Raw genomic sequence first — 21766 nt, 5'->3', positions numbered from 1 at the left:
ACTTTCAGGAAGAAAAATACCTCAAAACCATATGAAAATCTGTCATTCATCTGTTTGGAGGACTTAAGACAAAATTATTCAAAATAATTGGTTATCTTTTGTCAGTACTGTATGTCTAAATGAAGAAGGCTACACTTGTCTTCTCTAACAGAACAATGATTATAAGTACCTTTCTGTCAAAAGCTTTTACATCCCAAATATGTCTGAAAGCAGAGTAATGTACTCTTTTATTTTTAAGATTAAGAACTCAACCCAATAAACTGTTCCCAGAGATTTGGCAAACTATCATTAAGCTACACAGGCTTTGGGGGCTTCTTACTTTGTTTTGGGAGGCTTTTTGACTGAACTATTAATCTAATAGTGCACACAAGTTTCCAGTACTTCTGTGACACTCTGATGAGTAAATTTTAATTCAACCACATAACACACCAACCAAAACCAGAAATGGACAGATCACATCTCCAGCCCTCTAAGTATAAGACATCCATGGAATGAAAAAACAGAGATCCCAGATAAAGACAGTTTTTCTGTTGACTCTGGCACAGAAATGCATCCTCTTGATTTGGAAAACAAAGGCCAAGACCACAAGGTCCCTTGGGAAGCATTTGGTTGGAGATGCACTGGGACACAAGCAAAGCTGTGCAGAGCTATCAGCACATGTGACTACCACAAACAGCAGGAATACTGCTCTGGACTAGTTCGAGGTGGCCACCTCTCTGCAGCTCACAGCACTTCATCTAGAAACATCTGCTTTGGCAATTTCATTCATCAAATGTATTTTTATACTTGATGTTTATTTAGTATTAATAATTGTATTGTTTTAATGCATTTTAAAAAACTGAATCCATGAAGTACCTTAACCATAACAACATGGGTTTAACATTTTTATCAAGTGAAGAAACAAAATACTGCAACTAAAAAGAAATTTGGACACAAGCCCAACATGCCAATTTATTTTTTATTTTCTTTCTACTAGCAGACTCTAGCTTGAACAATTCTTTCTCAAAACCATGCAGATTTCACTGGTCAATACAAGTACTTGCTATAACATCATTCGGGTACATTACTTAGATGATAAAAAAAAAAATCTTCAAACACTGTACTTCAGAAATAAAGAATCTGGAGTACAGCTTTGACAAGATTCCAAAAAGTATGCATTAGTTTTAAAATGGCAAACACTGCTTATTTTTCTTTCCATAACCAAATGATAAACACCGTACCAAGGAAAAACCACACACAGCCACAAATGCTTCATAAATTCAAACATCATATTCATACTTTATCCTTACAATATTTTAATGTGGTGGTTGCATCTACTGAGACCATCTATTTAGTGACTGCAAAATTGCATATCTATAATAAATAATGGATCCACGAAGTCAATGATAAGGTATTACCTTATAAATAACTGCCAGTTCCAGTGACACATCAAGACAATGTTCCTTACAAACCTTATCACCACTCTACCCAAAGTTCACAAATTCAACAGTAACTACTGAAAATACAGAGAGCAAAAGCATACATATAGCTGAACAAGTACCTTAACATTCAAATTTCAACATATGTAATTTATCTTGCACACATTAATTCACAAATTAATGCAAAGTTTGGTAAGGGTGTCATAGGTTGTGATATTCAATGTTCTGGCATCTTGTACATCAAATGGCAAGGAAGGACAGTATTAACTTTACTTGCAAGTATGGAGAATTAATGGAATGTTTAGAGTATCCCAATAGAAAACAAAATCACATTGTACTTTTCATAATTAAACCATACTTCTGTAAAATCTGCCCCTGACCAAATCTTTGCATAGTGTTTTAACAAAGAACTGATTTTCCATGCTGACAACTACCGCTTTTATATGTGGGGAAGGTCTGAAGTAGTTTGCTTCTTGTAAAAATTACTCTTCCTTTCAGAGAAAATGACTGAAAATAATCTAGGCCTTCTTTTACAATATTAAAAGCTTGAACTACAGAGCTTAATGTAACCACCAACTGACAAAGAATTCCAAGCTACAATTCATGGGCATACTCTTTTTTAACCTGGCTGCTTTTCACAGGATACTCTCTCTCTCTTCTCCAAAACCAGCCCCCTCTGAGGCTGCAACAGTGTGGAGCTCTGATGAATCTTTGGAAAGCCTGGTGTAACTCGAACGCTGGCCTCGCTTGTGAGCAACGGTCTTCAGGTTCTCATTCTGAACTGCAGTTGAATTGGAACCTGAGCCAGGCTGCAGGATAATTTGAGCTGGATCTCTGATACCTTGTATTTCTTCAAAATTTTGATTAGCTCGATTGCTTGGAGCACTGTTGTTATTTAAGGTGACTGTACTAGGGGTTCTGTTTAAATTATAGACTTTCTGGCAGGCTGGCCAGCTCTCTTCGGGGCTACTTGCTATCAGGCTGCTTTCAGAAGGGCTTTTCTTATCTTCTGAGCAAATAGACATGCGAACCACAGCTGGATCTTGAAGGCCACTAAGGCTGTGTGGAATTCCTCTTTTTGCACTGTGACTGTCATCTTCAAGCTCAATGAGATTTGCCTTTTCAAGTTGTGAATCATCTGCTCCTTCATTGTGGAGGGAATGATTTGGAGAACTTTCGTTGGATCTTACACCAGAGTCAGACGAATCTTTCTTATCCAAAAGGGCATCTGTCAAATACTCCTTTGCTTTGATGAAGGTTCTAATAGGTTCAGAACCATGTTCTGGAGATTTGGGCTGCTTCTCTATTTTGATATCTGTTTTCTTATCTTTACCTTCCTTAAGAAGTGGAGTATTATCCGATTCTTCAGTTCCTGACTCATCTTCATCACTGGGAAGTTTCTGATACCGGAGAGTAACTCCCTTAAGCTTTAAATCTGCAGCCTGGAAAATACTTGTTCTTTCTGAAGACTTCTTTCCTGGGAGAAGCTTGGAACCAGACTGATCTGATTTTTCATCTTCTTCAGTAATAGGATCCAAAGGAGACGCATCGTTAGTAGAAACACCTGAAGTACTGTAATCAACATCATTCCTCTTCAGCAAAAAGGACTTTCTTCCATCATCTTGTTTCTGTTCACCATCTTTTCCTTTTTCCTGTTCTGCACTGGAGTGCAAGGAGCCCCCCGAGGTGCTCTGGCCCATATAGAAAGCACTTGAGCTATGAGGGGAGGACCTCCCACTTACTGTGGTAGAATTGGCACCTCCTTCTAACTGTGACATTTGAGCAATATACTCTCTGTATGCATCTCTGTACTCTGCCTGCACCTTGTCAGTAAGCTTTGATATTTCAATACTAGAATCTTGAGAGTTAAGACTTGAAAGACTTGGAGTTCTACGAGTTTGTGACTGGAAAAAAAAAAGAAGAGAGAAAGGTAACAGTTAAATGAACTATTTATTTTTATTTTCATCGATCTTCTTAAACGAAATAACTCAGAGCATTAAATATGTACTTAAATTATTCTTTTCATTGCTGCAAATAAGATTATGCAAGTGAAATTGTAAGCGCTGTAATTAAAATATGTTTATTATAATCACTTCTATACAATCTCACGTACACACACAAAACTTAAAAAGTTTTCTTATTGTTGGTCTCCATAATGGAAAATTTCCACAAAACAAGCATTTTTTCCAGTGCATTTGAGGCTAACTCTTTTGAGTATATAATTATAAAAACTTAATTTGTATGTCAAGATGGGCTTTTCTAATACATTTCACACATTTACAAAATTAGCATTTTATATTAGAAAGACAGCAAGAATTCATCTAAATGTTGAACATCTCTCAAAAACATTTTTAAAAGACCCCTACCCTACATACTTCAATATATCCTGGCAAAATTCCATTGCATATATCTGATTTCAGAAAAATCAGTTTTCTGACAAACATAATTCTCTCTGCCCCCATGTCTGCTTTTAGAATTTGGTTTTATTTCTCATTACCCTACTCTGATTTGATTGGTAATAAATTAAACTGATTTCCCCAAGTGGAGTCTCTTTTGCCAGTGATGGTCACTGTTGAGTTACCTCTCCCTGCCCTTATCTCATTGTACAATCCTTCCATTATATTTCCTCTCCCCTGCCCAGCTTAGGAGGCCAGTGATAAAGAAGCTTTGGTGAGCACCCGGCATCCTGCCAGGGTCAACTCACCAAAACAAAGAAGCAGCAATACTAATCAGTATTGACTAAAAAAATTCTAACAGGTGAATTTTCTTAAGGACAAACTACCTTTCTCATTCCTTTGATTCAACTTCAGATAACTATTATGGGCATGAGAAGCACTGTTTATTCAAATACAACAAATGTGTGTAATGCCACTTTGGTCTAGAAAAAACATACATCGATACTCTGTGGAAATGGGCAGTAAGGGTAAGCAGTATCCTACAAACATACACAAGTATGCATGCAGACACTCAGAAGTATATGAGATAGAAATCTATCTCTGGGATATATACCCCAAACCCACTTTCACGGACAATGTTGATTATTAAAAGTATCACCTATAGTTACGAATTTGGGGTGTCTTTTTATTTTGTTGCACCTTCAAGATTTTTTAATTTACTTTCAGAGATGAAAAGGGTTCACCCCACTGAGTTGGGCGGGGTTTTTTTAAATTCTAACCACTATTTAGCCCCCAACTGATTTGTCTTATTTCTTAAAGACAGACAAATGAAAATCCAACACTTCAGGTGGTCTCATAAGATGCAGAATAAAACTGACCACAGCCTATGGCAGAAACCATAGTTAGAGAAGGATGTCAGTTCTGGAACCTATGAATAGGTTATGCATTGTAAGGACAAGGTTCTGATGTCATGGAGCACTGTAGTTGTCCACTATCAAAAACCTAACAAATGTATCTGTTGAATGGGCTAACCTCTGGTTAGCACATAACGAAAATATTTCATACACAAAGCCTGAATACTACAAAAATACAGAAGCCTTGGAGGACACCACCCTAGGCTAGATGAGAAAAGCATGATAGCTTTAGTTTTTTTGTCATGAAGAGTGATTACTGGAACAGATGAATAGTTTTCAGATGGCAAAGACTGAAGACTTCAACTCAGAGTACGGTTAGAGTTTACATCTCTGCAGAACTAGGCTTTACCAAGACTGAGGACTGAAAGCATCTGAACTGTCCCAGAGACTTATTTCTTGACCTGTCTGTATCCAAGACTGGAAAAAACCTCTTTTCCATACAGGTAAGCAAGCAGAATACATTTCTCTATTAAATACCTGCCAACTTAAGTTACTATGGCGTGGAGGAGCTTCATCAAGACCAATTGTGTTGAGTTCTTCAAAGCTGAAGTTCAGCGTGTAGGGAGCTTGACCAGCAAGACCTGTCAGCTCAGTGTGAGGCAGCTCGGTGTTATGGCCAGGACGGCGAGTAAGGTCACTGTGAGGAATGGCAGCTGTAACGTGCTCCGTTGCTCCACGAGGATCTTCCTGAGCAGCCTGATTTTCTGAATTTCTCATTTCAAGTATCTTAACACACAAAGAGAGACAGTTTAAACGTAATTACATAAATAGAAGAAGTTCTCAAAATTGATAAACAAGAATTCCATTAAAAATAGAAATGAGGAATTCACAGCTGTAAAAGTGTACATGTGTATGCAGTTTTGACCATGGAAAAGTACAAAGACAAATAATTTAATTCTTGTTACTACTCAGATCCTTGAAAGAACTCCTATGCCAAAAAATACATAAATTCTTGTAAAACTAGTAAGTGATAAATTACAAATTTTAAAGACAAACCAAACACTTTGTATCTAACAATAAATCTCATCATGTAATTCTCAGTGTTTTCAAGACTGCCTTACAGTTGAGAGACATACTGTTATTTCAAGAAAGAAAACCGGCAAGTCTAAAAATACTTAAGAGAAAACTCAGTTCTCTGCAATGCGTAACCCTCACTGTAACACAGGCTGGCTGCCCAGTTCCTTGCACTTATTATTACACATACTTTGAATTCCCTGACTAACTTCAACAGTAGGACAGAGATTTCAGAAAGAGTTAAGTTCTGACCATTTCATTAAAGTAGGCAAATTTGGAAAGGGAAGCCACACAGGAAAAAACAGATCCCACAAAAAAAGGAGGCAAAACCTCAGAGTTCACAACCCATTAAGATGCAAATCCATAGGCAACCAGTTATTCATTAGTGCTTAAGGTAAAAAGACAAAGTAACAAAACAGCAGATGCATGCATGCTTTAAGACAATACTTACAAACTTAAAGATGATGACAACAAGAAAGCAACCAGAAAGAAAAAAAGATTCATATGGAAAAAGACTAATTTATGATGACCTGAACACTGAACAGAAAGTCTTACCATGCTCCTGAACAGGTGCCAGTCACCAAAATTCATATTCATTTCTTTTTTCAGTTCATCAATGTTGCACTGAGCCAAGACACGGCCATTTATATTTGCCTAAAACAATAAAACTAAATAATGTAAATTATGGATACAAGACTCATGGCATGGCAGTAACAGACTAAAAAGATAGAGGTAAAGCTGGATGCAGACTACTAGTGAAATTTCCCAAAGTCACTCTTAAGTCCACTTCTATGTAATAACCATGTGTTTTTATAGAAGTATATTTAGTGGCGGTTGCTGATGAACGAGAAACACCTGTGTGTCATGGAAAAAAATGGAAATATTAAACCCATTAAAAATGTGTATATGAAAGGCAATATGATTGTATTCTATAAACCGACATAAGGAAACAACACATAAGTGGTGGAAAATTTCAGGAACAATAAGCCACATTAATCTGCTTAAGTTGCTCCAACTCAGAACACAAATGACACCCAAGCATTTGAAGATAATCAGACAAAGAAGTCCCAGGCAGCGTCTGACCCCTGGCTTGAGGCATCTAAGATCAAGTACTACCTCCATTAAGTTCCCTCTCTGCATAAAACAGGCTTACATTCCTCCCATCATCAGAAATATGTAGGGACAGAAGATTAGACTTCCTTCTAATGTTCATCATCAATCAGAGATAAACAAGAAGTGCTTAAACAACATCTATATTCTAGAAAGATGAGTCCTTACATTCAGAATGTTTATACAGCGCTTAACTTCCAAAAGCACCAAATTCAACACAGAACCATTTTCATTACATAACAATGAGAAGTATTTCTCTTTATACCATGTATCAGTGTATGGACAGAATGTAAAAGAGGAACCATGTCTTAGGAGAGCTGCCAGAAAACAGAAGACCCAAGTTCAGACCACTGCTTATAGTGAGGGATCTCAATGGTTTTGTTCCCATATCCCAGCAGATGGTCTTAGTCAAACCAGGAAAAAGACCAGGCTGAGCCATTTTCATTCTTCTTTGATATCCCTTCTAAGAAAAGCAAGAATATAAATAAGAGGAATCTCATTAGAGATAACTGATGAGCACATTCTTTTTGCACTCTGGAGCAACAGAAGCAACTGAAATCTTTTGCAGCTTCACTTAATGACCGCAATCTAACGTCCTACATCTTGTTTTAAGTAACTTCACTGAAGCTTCCTATGATAAACCTGTCTCTTAATCCTTGAATCAACATCCTTCCTGTATTATTCAAGATACGATAGGTTCCAGGACAAAGCGAGCTCAGCAAAAACACTGACTAATGACAACCTTCATATTTTCCCCTTCTTTCTTTGTAAAATAGCACACAGAACAGTGAAAAAAAAGTTAAAGAGCAAAAAAAATTTCTGCATTAATGTATCTTTCACAGAAAAGAGGAGAGGCGGAAAAACATACAGTGACCTTCTTCCGAAGCAAATAGATGTGGACTGTGATAAAGAAATGGAACCATCTTCACCACTCATTTACAACAGGAGAGATGTGCCAATTTTTCACAGAGAAAAAAGAAAGGGATATTGCTACCTAGATATAGAATACATTTGCAACACTTTTTATTTATTTATTACACATGGCAATTTTGAAAACATTTTTCCTGCTTTTCTCAGAATAACCAGTCTCACCAGCATTTATATTTCTGACTGTTTGTCCTTTCCAACAGAGCACATTTTCTCTGAAAATTAAATAGCTGTATTAAAATGTCCTCCAAACTTGTCATGCACAGAACTCAGGATGTTACTTTAACATATGATGTATTTAAATACACATTTTCAAGAAAAGAGGCAACTAAATATTTCCCACTCCTTGTGTATTTCCATGTTTAGGAACTAAATACATTAATGAAATTCAGCTGATACCTTTTTTATAGTTGCAGAATACTGAGGTAGCATGCTCTGGTCCAGACCATCTATCTGCTTTAGCTTCTCACAGACAGCTTCCACACTCATTGTGCTCAGAGATACATGCAATACTCCTGCAGCTGACCCTGTGCCTGCTCCTGCTCCCTGCAAGTGAGAAAATGTCCACATAAGACTTGTTCAAATACTCAGTACACCCAGAAGTTCACAATACACACTAATACAAATCAAACTGTGTTCAACTACATTTTAAAATTAAGAGATGAGAATAAGATTGCACAGGCATTTTTAATTATTATCAGAATATCTATATACTGGAGAACAGTCATTATATGTATTTATAGGAGAAAAAAACCAGCATCTTGAGTCCTGCCTTTATGACAAATTACATAATTTTAAGAAAAGAAACATAAAAATCAGAAATATTAAGTACGAGTTAATCAATTTGCAATGCAGTTTCACCCACAAGTTTTCCCCTAACTTTAGTTGTTAGTTTGGTTTTGGGATGTTTGAGTTTTTTCTCAAATAATGCAGATACAACCTAGATTTTTCTGTCTTAAAAACTGCTGCTTTATTATCAGACAAAGATGACCTAAAACTCAAAGATACTCAAAACAAAGATAACTCCTCAACTACTTGGATTAAATGGGTAATTTTAACAGTATCTGTTCATTTTCCAGAGGTTCCTTCAGCTCTATTTATGCAAGATCAGCCAAGGGGCTGTGTACCATAGCACAGAAACAGCAGCACTGCAAATGCTCTACAAGATACTATGAGGATGCTTCATGTATCTCAAACTTAGGCATGATTGAGGTAGAAATTATTTATAATTCAGCTCTGTAACACAAAAGTTGTCCTGTTAATGTTGCCAGCTTCTGGGAATTTCAAAGGAAGGGTGGAAAACTAAAAGAAATGTATCTGCAGGTAGACAGTATATTAAGGTGGGTTCTTAAAAAAACCACGTTTCCCCTGGATGGGAACCTGTGCACAGTAACATCAGTGATTCCAAATTCCTAAAAGCAAAATCAGAATCAGTTTTATCAGTTAGAAAATATTGTATGCTCTCCACCTGTGAGGGAGGTTGCATCCTCCCTTGTTTCTGAACATGAAGTTTTGGGTTCAGCATTGTAGACCGTGCACCAAACAGCTCATTTTGGGAGCATGCAAAAGAGCTTCTAAAGCATCAGAGGTCATCATCGCATGCATAAACCCTGGGATGTAAAAGTGCATTTTGACTATCCAGAGTTCAGCTAATCAAGTTTTATTATATTCCTCAAATTACCAATGAAGGCTGGTTTTAGAGTTGCAATATTGTCCCCCATTTTTATTTAATTATGTCTAAATTGTTTAATATTTCAGAATTAATATAAATTACTAGATCCCAATATATTGCTTATGAAAACCAAGGGTTATCACAGAGAATGCCATTAACCTTATCTGAATTATCTAAACCAGGATATTTACAAAGAATTTATTCAACTAGTCATTCCAAGACAGCAATCCAAAACCCCATTATCTACTACCTCAGAGTTATTTCTGACTTATTATCAAAGATATCCTGATCTGGGGAGCTAGGCACACTCCCCACCCAAGCCACTCTGAGTTTCCAAGTTTAGATGATATTACATGTAATTACCTCAAAGTTTTCCACCAGATGTCCTTGAAATGGACTTTAAACTGTGTAACTATCAGCTTCATTCAGGAACACTACGGGGGGTTGTGGGGAATTTGAACCTTTTGAACACACTTGCCTGGAAATAGCTGGGGCACTAATTTTTGTTTCTCTAACCATTCATAATTCTTTTAATGTTATGTAAACTGGATAATAAACAAACAAAAGATATATCTCATTTTCTGGGAAGGCAATCTACCCTAAATTATTGCATAAAAATTAAACATTTTAATTCCACTCCAGTCTAGGCCCTTAAACTAGTGCTTGGTATTCCTTTTGAGGACAAGACAGCTACTTTTCAGAATCTGCAATGTCTCCCTAATTAGGTGCCTACAATACCTAATTAGTTATCATATAGGCATCTAAAGGACAAATTTCAGCTCTTAATTTAGTCTGATTTTTAGCACAACTAAAATCTGTATCACGTCAAGGATATAAGCCAATCATTAAAATGACGAAAATGACAGAATGAAGCTTCACCCATAATCTATTTATCATATACTTTTTTATGAACATATTTGATTTTCCTCTTTAAAAAATCACTGTGGGTTTTTCTTCAGAATACCAGCTTTATCCATTATTTCCTCATAAACACACTATTTACTATTGGCATGAGTTAGATAATATATCAACAAGGACAAGATACTAAGTTAATTAAAATCTTAATTATTTTTTGCTTATCAATTAAAATAAAAGAAACGGTTATAGCCAAATACATTGTGGCACTACTAAAATAAATGATCCCTAAGCAACATGTGTTAGCAATTGCCTTTTTTCTCAAAATCTATTAAAGACATTATCTATGATACATCCAGAAATAAATGAAGAAAAGTTTTAAACACTTCTAATTCAACAGATCAAAATATTTTTCTAACAATTAAGGACAAGCCATTCTTTCTGCATGCATTAAGACTGAGTTTAGAAACATTGCTTTCAGTGTATAAAAAAGATATGTAAAAGCTGAAATATTTAGACTATTTTTTTTTAAGTGTGAACTGTTTGAAATAGATGCACATTAATCCAAATCATTCTTTGTGAAAAGCACTCTCTGAAGAGTAAGTAATGAAATAGCTTTAGGGATATTGTCATCATGTAAGTGAATTAAAACTGTACTTAAACTGACACATTTTTCAGCCTTAGTGGTTTTGTTAGAAATGCTTACAGAACATTAGTCTGAAAAGTATTTGCCATGCAAAAGCTAAAAGCAGCTTGTCAAAACAAACCTCAAGGCTAGTAATGAGCATTAGTTTACAGACAGCCCAGCATGAAGCACCAGCATGATAGCTTTTGGAATGACTCTGAAACAAGTGAATGAGAATTCACAGAAAGTAGCTGTACCTGTCTGATTTTGTCTAACCCAGACTTACACAGCTTTGAGAAAAGGACAAAACACAATTAAAAGAAACAACAGCTTCAAGTGACATCACAAAGGGCAAACATACAGAGAACACACTTTGAAGCAAACAGAGGAAATCAGGGTTAGGACAGACACAGGATATTTTCATAATGTGATGAAACTTTTAAAATAGGTCTTCAAAATATACATTTAGGATATGCTATACAAATACTATTTTCAAGAGCAGACTATTTTGTTTTGCATTTGCAAAAAAACCACTTGCTATATTTTGTTTTGCATAAGGTTTTATACTGTTTCTGACAGAAAATCCTCCTTTTGATGAAACATTCTCCTGCCATTTCAAGATCACATTATACCACTAATGTACCTCAAATAACTTTGCAAACTTCTACCTGAAGAAGCTTCTATCTAAACGTATCAAATCTGCCAACTCCCCTCACCCCCCGCCCCCGAAAAAGCCCCAAAAACAAACCAGCACCATCCACAGAATAGAAAAGTTATTTCTTATAAGCACAAATATTCAAAGCACAAAAAAGCTACACAAAAGCACTGAAAAATCCCTAAGAAAACTCCCATGCCATACATTCTCATTCATGCTCAAACTTTTGAAAAGCACTTCCAGTTTCTTAAGAAGTACTGTATGTTTATCTTTACTACGTGCTCTAGGCCACGTTAGTTCTCATTCAAAGCACACATACTACATCTTAAGGGATTATATATTAAGTGCAGTATGAAAAAATGTATTTAAACAAAGTAGTTATATTGGAACAAACTCCTTCCTAAGAAGTCAAAATTAACAATGCAAACTAAAGCACAAAACCAAGTTTATGACAGATAAGTGTTACCATCTCATGACTGATAACACTGCAACCCACCTACAAACTCTTCAAAAGGGCCCTCTAGAAGTTTTTTAAGTTATTCAGAAATAAGCATTTGTACAGTAAAACCAGTAGAAATGTCAAAGGCCAGCATCATAAGACCATTTTCATTAGTGATTCAAGCTGATAACCTAGAATTTGCAACACACCTTCATGCTGATACAACTAAATAGATGGCATTTGGTCAACTTACCAGTTCGACATCTACGTTTTGATCCATTCAGCAAAGAACAGTAAACAATGGTCTGAGATAGATGAGTTTTATCATCAGCAACACAATCTAAGTACAGAAGGTGGCTGAAGTAAAATTCTTGATACAGGATGACTATTCTCAATGAATTCCTGATTTCTACAAAGCTAACCTAGACTTATACAAATATTATGACACTAATGATGATGGTCTGAAATTTCAGAACTTGGTCACTCCAGCATCAGACTGACAACAACAGCAGACCCTTAACTAGATCACATAACAGCCTCCACACAACTCTGTCAACTCATGCAATAAGCAAAAATGATGATCTGTATGAAAAAAAATTATACTCCTGAGTAATCCTGTTTTTTCACCCTGTTATGACTCAAAACATTCAAAACAATGATTATTCTCTATTTTACACAGAAGTTGAAACATTTCTGGCTCCTTGCCAGTTTAGCATGAAAGACAATTTTGATTCTACATGCTCCTCTTGTTTTCAATCACTAAACCAATTACACATCTTTGTGTTCATTAACTACTTTGTGCAGTTTTTTAGTTCATTTAATTACTTTGCATGCACCAAACCATTTAATAAGTTATATCATTTATACAGTAGCAACAACCCATCAATTAAGAGCTACCTAAATAGCTGGATGAAATTACTGTACCCATCATCTACAGATAATTGTGGCACATAACACAAATATAATATTGTTTCCTTCCATAGAAAATTCAATAAAGTTGACAAAAGAAGTGGGTTAAAGTACATGAAACCCTGATAAGACATCACATATCATATCCTGACTAGCAACCTTCTTGTCAACTTCCCAAGAGACTTAAAAAAAAATTCAAAGTTTTAGATTTATACCATAGGTTAAATATTGCTAAGTCTTAGAAAAGTATAAGAGCTGATATGCTGCACTACAGAGATTCACAATAAATTAAATTAAAAAACAGATCTAACAAAATCCTCCATTAGCATTATCTCAAAGAGAGTTTCTTTTTAATGTTTTAATTCCTGTATTTCCTTACTCAGAGGCAACAGGTTATTTAACTTACAGGAGTCTTTTAAATTGCTGTTCGAAGCTGCAGCCTAAATGTGCTTTAACATACACACTCAGAGCAGCAAGCAGAAGAGCAACCAGTTCCAGGTCTGCTGCTGGAATTCATTCACTACTTTGCCCCAAGACTAAATCCTATTCTTCCACTTGTGTCCCTTCTCACTCTCATAGGGACACACACTCTTCAGCCATCATGCTAATACTTTTGAGAAAGTCCTTAATTCTCCTTGCACTGACAAATCTCAAAGGTCTGGCAAAAGAATGGGATACTGAGATAAGGAATCAAACACAAGGATGGCATCAGCATCTCCAAAGGAAAAATTACTCCAAAGTCATCCCTTCACACAAGGTAGCAAATGACATGGGAGAGGGAACTTTAGTGTATCTTTTCCATTGCACTGCGCATACGTGGTTTCTCAGTGAAAGTTATGTACAGTTAAACACAGTTTAGAATCTGTGTGGGGTTTGATTTTTTTTCATTGCACAACAGTAGAAAGACATTTTTGCAATGATTTACTAGAAGAAAAAGTAAATGCAATCCAACTATTACTGTCAACAATGTCAACAATGACTGGCAGCAAATATTAAGAGAATCATGACAGTCACATTAACCTCTTTGTTTTGGTATAAATCATGATTACCATAATTAGAGTCAAAACACATACCATAAAGATGACATCTTTGTACGAATACTTAGGATAAAACAAAACAAGTCATGGAAAAGGTAGTTGTTAACATTCTGACTCAAGAATAAGCTTTTGACTTGCAATGTTTTATTTTTCCATTTCTATCAAAGTTGCCTTATACAGTGTTACCTGCAATAGCTTTATGTCACCAACTAAAGAAGCGGGGGTTCGGGCAAGAGAGTTGACTGAAGCAGAAAAACACAATTACCTCTAAAACTTACACACTGAATGACCAGCGTCATTCTATACTTTGTTTAGCTACCACGACACTTTACGGAAAGCTCACCACAGCTACTGAGAAAGGCAAGGAGAAAACTACAGGGGAAAATAAAGTACATCTTACAAGTGAAATATTAGCTCTTAAATTCATTCACGAACTACATTAGTTTTCAACTACTCTATTTGCCCACCAAAGCCACTGATGCAGTGTTAGTGAACTGCAGTTACGATTAATGCAGACTCATTACTGCTGAAAAAGCAATGAGATGCTAAAATTTCCACACCACATGACTACTCATTTACCATTGAGGGGTCTGTGGGTGAAGGAAGCCCCTCATCAGCATCCTCCTTGATAACATCCTAACAACAACAAAATATTATGGTTTGGGTAAAATGATCAAGGGCTCAACAAAAATTATGAAGTAAACAGTGAATGAGAATGATCTCATAATAATACATAATTTGATAGAAACACATTTGTTTTCTTTAAGTGATTAAAGCTTTAACCACCTTTTAACAGCCTTGCTCATTGTATCAATACCCTAGAATTAAAGTGACTGACAAGTGAGGCTTTACTTTTTTATCTTTCCTTAGTTCATAATTCCATTTGAACAGCCATCTGTCAGTAAAATAAATACTGTTAAACAGGAAATTTATTATTCTATAGGAAGCTAGAAAAGTCTGCTTGTTTTGCTCTTCTAATGGGTAAAGTTGAATTATATGTACTTGCAAAAACTCTTAGGATAAAATGTATTTTGTTTTACTTAAATATTTAACACATTTCTTTTAACATTTTAATTTGACCTTTCAGTTTCTAGCATTGTTTACAACATTAAAGGATGCAATTCTATCTTCTCCAGATACAAAGAATTTGTGACATATTATTAAAATAAAATTGAACATAAGTTTACAAATAGCGCTTATTTTCTTATATCACTACATCTATTTTGGAACTATAGTACAGTTGGCATTTTCATTTCTATATTTTTTGCCAGTAGCACAGGTCATTCTCCTCTAACCTTTATACATGGATGCTAGAATTGGTTTTCCTCTGTAAGGAATTTCTAAAGTTAAAACAAAATACATTTACATTACATGTTAATAACACCTTTGCTTAAAATATTTATAATATAAAGCTTATACTTGTCTAACAGAGAATCATCATTAATAACCTTCATTTTCATTACTCACTATATTTATTGTCTAGGTTAGTATTTGAATTACCCTTCAAAATACTTACTAGGCCATTGCTCTGATCTCTGGACAAACTCGTTTTTAGTGGTGGACGTGAGATGAGATGAGAACTGCCAGGGTAATACCTTGGCATGTAAAGATATGGGGCAAAGAATGGCTATGGGAAAAAAAAAGTGTAACAAAAAAGGGACAAACAATTACACAAATCAAAATGTAATAATAAAACAAAAATCATTACAACAAAACACATCCTCTAGTTGAGTTTCATAAAGTAAAAAAGAGCAATTACTAATAGCTTTCTTTACTTTTTGCATTGAACCATTGAACAGAATTCAATCAAAAGCTCTGGAGTGAGTTCTTCAAAATCCCTCAGGAACTGACCCTTTTTTTCCTCTGAGCCTCTGGGTGCTCTGGTACAGTTTTCTGGAGGAACAGAGTCAGAATGGTTTTGGTAACTACAGTCTGACATCTGTTTTCAATATGGGATAAGTATAATTTAAGGATAATTCTTGCAATTTCACTCTCTGACCTTCTAAATTCAAAATCAGATGTTCAGTAAAACTTCGAATCATTCATAACAGCCAAGACAACTGTACCAAATAAACAAAAAGTGTGATACGTAACAGCATCACTATAACTTCCCATATTTGTGGCACCCAACCTGAGGGCTTCCACAAATGCTAGATTTTATAAATGTATGAACAGCAATATTTGAGCTTTGTTTTGTTGGAAATACATTAATGCATGTTGTTCAACACAAATACCAGTTTAAGGGACAGTGTTAATTTAAACTTTAGGAAAAGCAGAATTACAGTACTCATTGCTCTCAACTCATTACCCAGTTCTTAATAAAGCTCCCAAAATAAAAAAAAACCAACAACTAAAAACCAACAAAACACCATAAAAACCTAAAAGAAATCTCAAAACAATGGCTGTATTACTGATTTCTGATGTTTCTATATGTAGCGTTTTCAAAATTGTATTATCCAGATATTTCACAAGAGAACATATTATCTGATTTGTGTTTCCGCACATGACAAGATTCTGATTAGTCTACTACACGAAATTCAGTACAGAGTAAATAATTCTATGACTCAAGGGAGAATCCATGAGGAAGAAGTAAAATTGTTGAAATATTTCACTTTAGATTTGCCAATAAGGACTTAAAAACTTCTGTATTCAGAAGCTCTAAATGAACTGAGAAATTCAAGTTTAATTTCTGAGTATATCACTTATGTAGACAGCATATGCTAGACTTCAAGCACTTTATGGAAAATAAAAATGGCTCCATATTCTTAGCTGCTAGAGGTAGACTCTGAACACTTTCACACAATTACCACAAAAATTTCATATGCTCTTCCAACATGCGAAGTTACACAATAAGCATTGTAACCATTAGTCTAAATGGGAAAGCTTGGTTACCTAGCCTTTGCCCTGTATTATTTGGCTAGTATAAAATGATGCAGAAAAGTTCACTGAATTAAAACTATTCCACTGTCATAAGGCACATTCTAGAAATAATACAAACTTTTTTTTAAAAGAGAGATTAATTTCCAGAAAATACCACAGAATAATTTAATGCCTCAGTTTTCCACTAACAGCTTAAACTGTGTGGAAAACCCCCAAGCATGAAATGCTTTGCGATCAAACTGCATTCAAGTGCCCGGCTCTCACTGCAGAGCCTTTTCTCTGCAACACATAGGGAGCTTGCTGGTTGCATGACATCAAACTACAAAGCAATGGAAAAAATCTGCCCACTAAGGCAATTATCCCACAATTCTTTCATGATTTCTAATCAACCCCTGAGCCCATTTCAGCTACTCCACTGTTTCCCAACTGTGGGATTAATTCTCCATTACAGGCTAGGCCTTACAGACTCCACCTTCATTTGAAGTACAATACAGGTATCACAAAAACATGAGACCAATAGAAATATACATTGGGCATAAACCAGTGTAGAGTCTGCAGAGAGCCTACAAAGCTCAATGGATGTAGCAAAACATCAATTTTTTCAAGATACCAAAGAATCTTCTCCTCTTTTGTCAAAAAAAAAGTATTCACATACCATAATTTCTTGTTTCCACCCAGGAAATCCCAATCAGACTTGCCTACTGCTCCGACCTTCCCTGTAAGAAACATCTCCACAATGATCCATGACAGCAGCAATTTTGAGAAGCTGAACCTGAATTCATCTTTTAGCTAGGCCATTAGACAGTAAATGTCCAGCATAGCCCTATACTGAGAGCCTGAGTGCTAAATTGAAGAGCTTCTAAATGGGACCATAATCTTCCCTTTAAAGCTAACCAGAGGGAGAACTGGGTTTTAAACCAAAAATTAATAGATTACATCACTGGAAGTTCCAGATCCATAACACAGAAGTATCTAAAGAAAAAAGAAGAAACATACATTTTTTTTTAAAAAAAAGTATTTCCTAAAAACAAACAGAGCATTTTCCCCAACAGCTCAAAGGTTTTGTTCTTAAGCATAAATGAATGCTTAAAGACAATAGGACAGGAACCATTTACTGGTCAGAATACCCAGAATTTAGGGTGTTTTTGAATAAAATCCAGCCATTTCCACAGAAGTATTTGAATCCATTGTGTTTTGTCATACAAGTATCCAAGACTTCTCTTGGAAACTTCTCCTGGGGAGAGTCTATTCTTCAGTTGCTATTCTTTTTTGTGAACACCATTTTTACAAAAACCTGAGAAATAAAATGTGATTGAAAATGCTGAAGGAAACAGTTTTTCAGGATGAATTTTCTACTTTTAAAAGCGTCTCAGTATGTGGTGTCCATGACAGTACCTTTATGAGTCCAAAGTAATGAATACAGTTCTCTGACAGTATTTATTGACACACTAAAAACAATCATACTTTAGAAGGGCAGTATAAAATTCCAGAGAGAAAGGCCAAAATTGAAGTATTTTAGTCTTCAGCAGGCAAAAAAGTAAGCATGCTTGTAAGCCTTAACACAAATGAACAAATAAACTCATTGAATAAGAACAGCTTATGACTCACCAATAATTGTTTCTCTGATGCTTATTGGAGCAAAAAACCCCCATACAGGTTTCAACAGTTTATCACCCCTGACTTTAAACCTTGTCATGTACAGTAACACAAAACAGAGCAAAACAGACACAAAAACAGGGCTTCAAATGAAACACCTACTTGGACTAAGCTGAGTTAGTATCAGCACAAATATTCATGTGTCAAGCATTTATCAGTGTTGAACTACTTCAAAATATATGTTATTTTCCGTTACTTTCAACAAAACAGCATACTGACACTGTATTGGAGGTATACAAGAATAATTCTAAAATAGAAAACTTAAAAAGTTCTGGCTTACATATACATATTTTTGCCTTGGTTAACAAACACTGATTTAGGAATAACTCAATTTACATTTCACCTTCCTAGGTTATATGTTTATCTACAGTCAAATCTACTTAAAGCTGAGGCTATTTCCTGTATATAGAAGTAAGCTATGACTTATATCAGCTCTCTGAGGTTTTTTCATGATAGTACTGCAGAAAAAAAAAAAGTGAAAAATAAAGTTTAAAAATACTGAATACATCCCACAAAACCAAAAAGTTTAAACTCTATTTGACTATGCAGTAAAGCACTCCATTCAATTTTCACATGAGCCATTCCCAGGACTATGTTTTCCGAGGCCCACAAATAGTTCAAAAATGTATGTTTTATGCAATTCATGTTAATTCCTTTAAACTAGTACAACACCAGCTTAGGGAAAAGATCCCAAAATAACTTTAAAAACAGAGACAAAAGGGAAGACAGACATACATTCTTATAATGTAGCTCCCCACTTGAGTTTCTGTATGTTATACCAAAAGTCACCAAAAAAAGACAGGAGCCCTCCCAATGTGTGTGAGCATGTGAACAGCTGAGCAGTTTACCAAAAAAAAAAAAAAAAAAAAAAAAAGAGAGAGAGAGAAAAAAGCGCCCTGCAATATCCTACTATTAAGCAGTGTCTCAAAATTTTTTTTCCCCTTTGTAATTTGTTTTTCTGATGAAATTTACCATGTTTCTTCCCCAGACAACAGCAACTGAACACTACTGAGAAATTTGTCAACTTTTGGACTTTTCTCCACTCCTAAATAAAACTTGCATGGGCATTTTAATATTTAATAAATGACATCTGCAGTATTACCAGACTAAATCAGAAGAATGTTAACTGGATCTCGATTATTTACCCGATTGTAAAATGGATGCTGAGGTCCTGTCATACCACTATAGTAACTGCTGTGAGGCTGTGGGGACAAAACTCCGCTATTGAAAGGCCCATTGAAAGAGGTTGTCGAAGAGCAAGCTGAGGAAGGCTGACTGAACAGAGATGTTGCTCTAGCAGGTGCCTCATGTAAAGGCAAGGTGGGATAAGGAAGTCCTCCAATATTCATCTGATCTCTTGCAGCACGAACATCTGAAAAATAAATAGGTAACAAGAATAAGATTTTGCTTGAAATATCTGGAAAAGTTTTGTTTGCCAATTCATTACAGTACGTTTTTGTGTATTTAACTCCAATCAGAACTCATCAAGTAGAACATCAAGAAGAATGGATTCAGCTGGATTTGGTTGATTTCTCTTGATGATCACATCTACACAGGTGTCTTTAAGAAAGGACGATTTATCACATAAATTTATGTAATATATTACATGTCTCTAAATATTTAGATTTTTTTTAAAATGTGACATAAAGGAATGTAACAGTCACTCTCCAAGAGAAGCTGCTTCAAGGCTGGTCTGTACCATGGCAGAGTAACAAATCCCAGCACACAGAGGCCTCTTCTGATCCACCAGGGGCTGTAAGTGCTCTCAGAGAAGGTGCTAAGGAGACCTGGGAGTTGCCAAAGAAACCAAGATCCCAGCCCAGGGAGTGTGACAAGGTAATTGTGCAGCCAGGGGTGCAGGAAGGGCACAGTCACCCTACTCAAGAGGTGAGCTCCCTTGGTGGTCACCATCCCCTCAGAAGGAGATTGGATATGGTATCCACAAGGCAGAAACCTATAGTCCTCTGCACTTGCCAGAAAGGATGTGACAACCCAGACAGAACTCCCATCCAGGTCTCAGGCTGCAGGGGGGCCTGGCACCAGTGTCGGATGGCAGTAGAGACAACAGCTGTGTGAAACATGACCAGGCAGACAACCCTGGTCCAGCCTGGTGGCAGCATTAAGTACAGAAGCAGAAAGATTAAGAAGCAAGAGAGTTGGAGGACAAAGACTGCTGGAATCATGCTCTGACCTCCCTGAGAAAGAACAGCCACCAGAAAAAAAGCCAAGATCCAGGGGACCCTGTATTCTCCCCCTAGCAGGCAGAAGGTACCTGTGCCAGGGGACATTCATGTTGGACATCAGGAAGAATTTCTCCACTGAAAGTCTTATAGAGATCAGCCAGGAACTTGAGGTAACAGAAGCCAACAGGGAAACACCACTGAAATACCTCAAAGGAATTAAAGGGTGTTCCTCTAAGAAGGTGACACAGCTGACAGCCCAGATGAGGTGCCTCTACCCAGTGCACACAGAGTGGGCAACTCACAGGAGGAGCTGGAAGCCACCGTGCTGCTGGAAAGCTATGACCTAGCTGCCATTCCAGAAACTTGGTGGATGAATCCTATGACTGGAGTGCAACTATTGATGGCTACAGACTGTTCAAAAGGGACAGGAGAGGAAGGAGGGGAGGAGAGGTTGCCCTCTACATCAAGAGATGGATAGATTGCAAATTCTTAGAAACAGTAGCAAGGAGGACCCCAGGAACTAGTGGCCTCTCAGCCTCACCTCTGTGCCTTTGAAGATCATGGACCACATCCTCTGAGAAGTTTTGCTAAGGCACATGGAGGACAGAGGTGATTCAAGACAGCCAGCAACAGCTTCACCACAGGGAAGTCCTGCCTGACCAACCCTGTGGCCTTCTGTGATGGAGTGACTGCATCAGTGGACAAGGGAAGGGCTACAGATATCATTTATCTGGACTTCAACAAAGCTTTTCATATACTCCCCCACAGTATCCTGCTCTCTACATTGGAGATATATTTGATGGGTAGACTGTTACATAGGTAAGACACTGGGTGTGGACAATTGCATCCAGAAGTTAGTGGTCAATAACTCGAGTCCCAGTGGACATCAGTGGCAAGTGGTGTCCCTCAGGGGTCCATACTGGGACCAGTGTTATTTAATATCTGCATTAATGACATGAATGAAGGGATCGAGTGCATCCTCAGCAAGTTTGCAGATGACACCAAGCTGAGTGGTGCAGTTGACACACCTGAGGGACAGGATGCCATCCAGAGGGACCTGGACAAGCTCAAGAAGC

The 21766-nt window shown here is 36.5% G+C and overlaps 1 protein-coding gene across 4 annotated transcripts in view; it reads right to left on the bottom strand.

Moving 5' to 3' along the window:
• Window positions 1–944: 944 nt before the first annotated feature.
• Window positions 945–21766, bottom strand: part of KIDINS220 (kinase D interacting substrate 220) — a 77489-nt gene continuing 56667 nt past the window's right edge. For 2 of the 4 annotated variants that reach the window (XM_042033060.1, XM_042033059.1), the window contains 7 exons: window positions 19653–19879; window positions 15488–15598; window positions 14551–14607; window positions 8179–8325; window positions 6298–6396; window positions 5206–5454; window positions 945–3322 (listed from right to left, as the gene is read on the bottom strand). In XM_042033060.1, the coding sequence (XP_041888994.1) occupies window positions 2054–3322; window positions 5206–5454; window positions 6298–6396; window positions 8179–8325; window positions 14551–14607; window positions 15488–15598; window positions 19653–19879 (2159 nt within the window). In that variant the 3' untranslated portion in view covers window positions 945–2053. The remainder of the gene's footprint in view (window positions 3323–5205; window positions 5455–6297; window positions 6397–8178; window positions 8326–14550; window positions 14608–15487; window positions 15599–19652; window positions 19880–21766) is intronic. The other 2 variants (XM_042033061.1, XM_042033063.1) reach the window with 2 other exon arrangements.

The sequence above is a fragment of the Corvus kubaryi genome, unplaced genomic scaffold (genome assembly GCF_017639235.1).
Source record: "Corvus kubaryi isolate FWS band 111438036 unplaced genomic scaffold, C.kubaryi_AGA036_p1.0 37354, whole genome shotgun sequence".
Taxonomy (NCBI): Eukaryota; Metazoa; Chordata; class Aves; order Passeriformes; family Corvidae; genus Corvus; species Corvus kubaryi.
The sequence above is the reverse complement of the archived record's forward strand: the minus strand, read 5'-3'. Positions and strand labels throughout refer to the sequence as shown.